Here is a 4,003-nt window from a genome sequence, read left to right as displayed (position 1 = left end):
CCCAGGACCGGCGCTCGGAAGAGCGGGCTGCTGTTCTCTCCACGCCGCTCCGCTGTCAGAGCCAGGTACAACAGAGTAAACGCAGAGACAGGGGACGCTACATTTAACTTACCATGCTACTGTGCTTTTTAAACATACACCGCTGTATTGTTCTTTGTGTATCAAATAAATACCACGGTACATAAATATGATAATTCTTCACTTCAGTACCATGTTACATATCAGTAACGTTACTATCTGATACCGTCACAGTACTTTTGTGTTCAGTCAAGTTTTTTTTTTTATTTTGTAATTTAATTTCTTTAATTACATGTAATATATTTGCATACATTTCTTTCTTTATATTTAATATATTTTGTTCTATTAATGATAAAAGAATGAAGTAATATATTTCATTTTCGTATTATTGTATCTGAATTTATTTTACGTTTTGTAAATGTACAATAACTCTAAAATTGTTTAATTGTATTCTTGTCTTTAAAACAAATCTTAAGCCATTTTTTGTAAGAAAAAAAGGTAGCTTATAGAAGTAAATTAAATAAGAACTAAATATAACCAGTTTCTGCTCACTTTTTTTTATTTTAAATTGATTTGTGTATCTCTATTCTTTCTCCAGATCCACTCCCACCCGGGTTCAGAGTCACGCAGCCGTCGATTCATATAATTTTGACGTTCAGACTTTTGGATCATCTCTGCCTGTCAAAGTCATGGAGGCGCTGACCATGGCCGACGGTAAAGATTGGGGTCTTTAACTTTACAAGAGGCTGTGTTTTAAAACCTAGTGAGCTTAAGACCTAGTGACATTTGTAGGCGTCATTAATGCATTCAAACCAGTGATGGGAGCATTCAAGCTTCGAAACCGCTGTGAATCATTGGTTTTCAACAAGTGATTTGGAATCTGTATCAAACTGCCAAAGTCCTTTGTCAGTAAGCAAGGCTCTGTTACGTCATAACAATGGTTTGCCACTAGCAATCTCTGTGGACCGATTTAGCAGACGCTTTTATCCAAAGCGACTTACAAATGAGGACAATAGAAGCAATCAAAACCCAAAAAAAAAGCAATAAAATGCAAGTGCTATGACAAGTCTCGGTTAGCCCAATGCAGTACACGTAGCAAGGTTTTTTTTTTTTAGCTATCTATCTATATATACATATACATATACATATATATATATACAGTGGGTACGGAAAGTATTCAGACCCCCTTCAATTTTTCACTCTTTGTTATATTGACAATACCTAAATTTAACAACTACCTTTCTAACTAACTGCTATTAATGAGCAGCAAATTAGGAGTTTATTGAGGCAAAGTCGTAGTTTATGGTTTATTAATAGCGAGAATTGGACATCAAAATAAAGTGTGACTTTATTTATTGTATTTATTTGTATAAATTAGTAATTTATTGTATGTATGTATATATATATATATATATATATATATATATATTTATATATGTGTGTGTGTGTGAGTGTATTAATTGTATTTGAGTGTGTGTGTGAGGTGTGTGTATATATATATATATATATATATATATATATATATACACACAACACACATCCATATTTATATATATATATACATTTTCTTTTCTTTTTTTTTTTAAGAAAATAAATAGATAAAATAGAATTAGAATAGAGAATGCTAGAGTTAGAGGGTAGTCTCTTCCAGTCTCTGCATATACTGGTGTGAAGGTTTCTCAGTGTATGATGCTGTGTCTCTTGCAGTGGATGATCAGATCTCTGTGAAGGTGGAGGCGTCCGGCTGGGCCTGGATGGTTTGTGGAGAACGGCTGATCATCTGGAAAGTGTCTCAGACGTCTGTGGCAAAGGTCAGAAAGAGGCACAATTGCTTGGAGCTGAATTTGCTGCCAAACTTTGCTGTACAAACATTGTGCTCTTGCTGTCATTATTGCAGCTGTCGGTGTGTAAAGACCTCCAGCTGCCCTCCAGTGAGTTTGCGTACAGCGCTGATCTCATCTCCATCACTTCCTCCAGTCCACTCGATTCTGCACCCACTCAGGTGAGGTAATGCGTCTCTGAACATTACTATCAGTGGAGATTTCTGATGCAAACATGAATGCAAACGTGTTTTTCACAGGCTATCAGTGCATTGGCCGTGTCTCCAGCTGGTTCGGCTCGGTTTTGGCCCAGTCTGGCTCACGACGGGACCTACACTGAGACGTCTCTGGATCTGGGCGGACATGTGTGCAACTACGTCGCAGCAGTAAAGGTGTGCAATCAGGCAGAACGAGGAGTGCAGAAGCTTTTATTTTCATATCTCTTCTAGGGCTGGACAATAATTGTGACCCTGGACCACAAAACCAGTCATAAGGGTCAATTTTTCGAAATTGAGATTTATACATCATCTGAAAGCTGAATAAATAAGTATTTGTTAGGATAGGACAATATTTGGCTGAGATACAACTATTTGAAAATCTGGAATCTGAGGGTGCAAAAAAAATCAAAATATTGAGAAAATTGCCTTTAAAGTTGTCCAAATGAAGTTCTTAGCAATGCATATTACTAATCAAAAATTAAGTTTTGATATATTTACAGTAGGAAATTAACTAAATATTTTCATGGAACATGATCTTTACTTAATATCCTAATGATTTTTGGCATAAAAGAAAAATCGATAATTTTGACCTATACAATGTATTGTTGGCTATTGCTACAAATATACCCCAGCGACTTAAGACTGGTTTTGTGCTCCAGGGTCACATTTCAGTATCAATATATATCGTGATATAATTTTTTTATTTCAATAACGGTGATAAGAGTTTTAAACACATTTCCGATATTTCAATATAAATTACCAGTGTTTCCCATACATTGATTTATTTGTGGTGGTTGACTTCGTTGAATAAACATGAGCACTACACGTTTCAAAATAAAACCGCGGCACGGGTGTTTTTAGTTTTTTTTTTTTGGCGTTTTTGCCTTTTTTTTTTTTTTGATAGGACAGTAGTTAGACAGGAAACGAAGTTGGAGAGAGAGAGGGGGGACGGGATCAGGAAAGGTCCGCGAGCCGGGACTCGAACACAGGACGCCCGAAGCGCAACGGCGCTACATGTCGATACTAAGAATGTGTCTTTGAAGGGAACCAATTGTCTTCAGAAAAGTTTCGATGGCATTTTCATTTTATCTGATAAAGTAGCATTCATGAGCGCAGTGCTGCTTTGTGTACAGCTGTTACCGGGGAAACTGATGTTTCTGCCGCTCCAAAAGCACCTCCTGCTGGCAGAGAATCAATTAGCATTTTTAATAGACCTGTCTCCAGGAATGTGTTTTTGTTGTTGCTCACTCTTTTTTTTTTCTGTTTTCTGCAGCAACTCTGAGCACTTTTCATATTCTTTATCCAGGCTGCAGCACTTTTGTTTCAATCTATAAGAATAATCAGCATATGTTATAGTTTAAAGTTAGAGATAATATTTACATTAATAAGGTGAGTCTGAGAGTCTTATGCTTATTTGACAGTGATTTCACATTTCTTGTTTGCATGAAGGCTAAATACAAATAAAAGGTGAACATTAATTTATTTGTACCATTATTATTTCTAAAATATTATATAGGCCTAGTTTTATAGGAGGAGGTTTCATAGACTTGGCAAATTCATTTTTCAGAAGCTTGTAGGTACAGACATCCGTTGTGGGCGTTCTTAATAATAATAAATGTATTTTGTAAAGTGCCTTTAAAAGGGTACTTTCTCAAAGCGCTTTACAACACAAGCAAACACAACAATCCAAATTAGAACACAAAAATACAGAATGACAATCAGTTAAAAGCAGTTTTTCTTAGGCTTTTTTTTTATATTGTTCATATCTATTTTGGAATTATATCGTATCGACCGAAATTTTGTCCATATCGTCCAGCCCTAATCTCTTCTTCCATGAGCTGTTTTCTCTTGCTATTTCAGGGCGGGAGTTTCATCGTGTCATCTTACCGCGGTCACCTGCTCCGGCTTGCTCCGGACTCCTCCGGTAAACTGCACCAGAGACCGGTT

The 4,003-nt window shown here is 36.4% G+C and overlaps 1 protein-coding gene across 1 annotated transcript in view; it reads left to right on the top strand.

Moving 5' to 3' along the window:
• Positions 1–4,003, top strand: part of LOC107700801 (nuclear pore complex protein Nup133-like) — a 16,776-nt gene that overhangs the window by 218 nt on the left and 12,555 nt on the right. The window contains exons 1-6 of the mRNA XM_016502616.1: positions 1–65; positions 617–732; positions 1,726–1,829; positions 1,916–2,020; positions 2,099–2,230; positions 3,917–4,000. The exon at positions 1–65 is cut by the window's left edge and continues 218 nt beyond it. Of these exons, the coding sequence (XP_016358102.1) occupies positions 1–65; positions 617–732; positions 1,726–1,829; positions 1,916–2,020; positions 2,099–2,230; positions 3,917–4,000 (606 nt within the window). The remainder of the gene's footprint in view (positions 66–616; positions 733–1,725; positions 1,830–1,915; positions 2,021–2,098; positions 2,231–3,916; positions 4,001–4,003) is intronic.

This window comes from Sinocyclocheilus anshuiensis, unplaced genomic scaffold (assembly GCF_001515605.1).
Source record: "Sinocyclocheilus anshuiensis isolate Anshui unplaced genomic scaffold, SAMN03320099.WGS_v1.1 scaffold1127, whole genome shotgun sequence".
In the NCBI taxonomy this organism is placed as follows: Eukaryota; Metazoa; Chordata; class Actinopteri; order Cypriniformes; family Cyprinidae; genus Sinocyclocheilus; species Sinocyclocheilus anshuiensis.
Note: the sequence above shows the minus strand (reverse complement) of the source record. Positions and strands in the feature narration are given on the sequence as shown.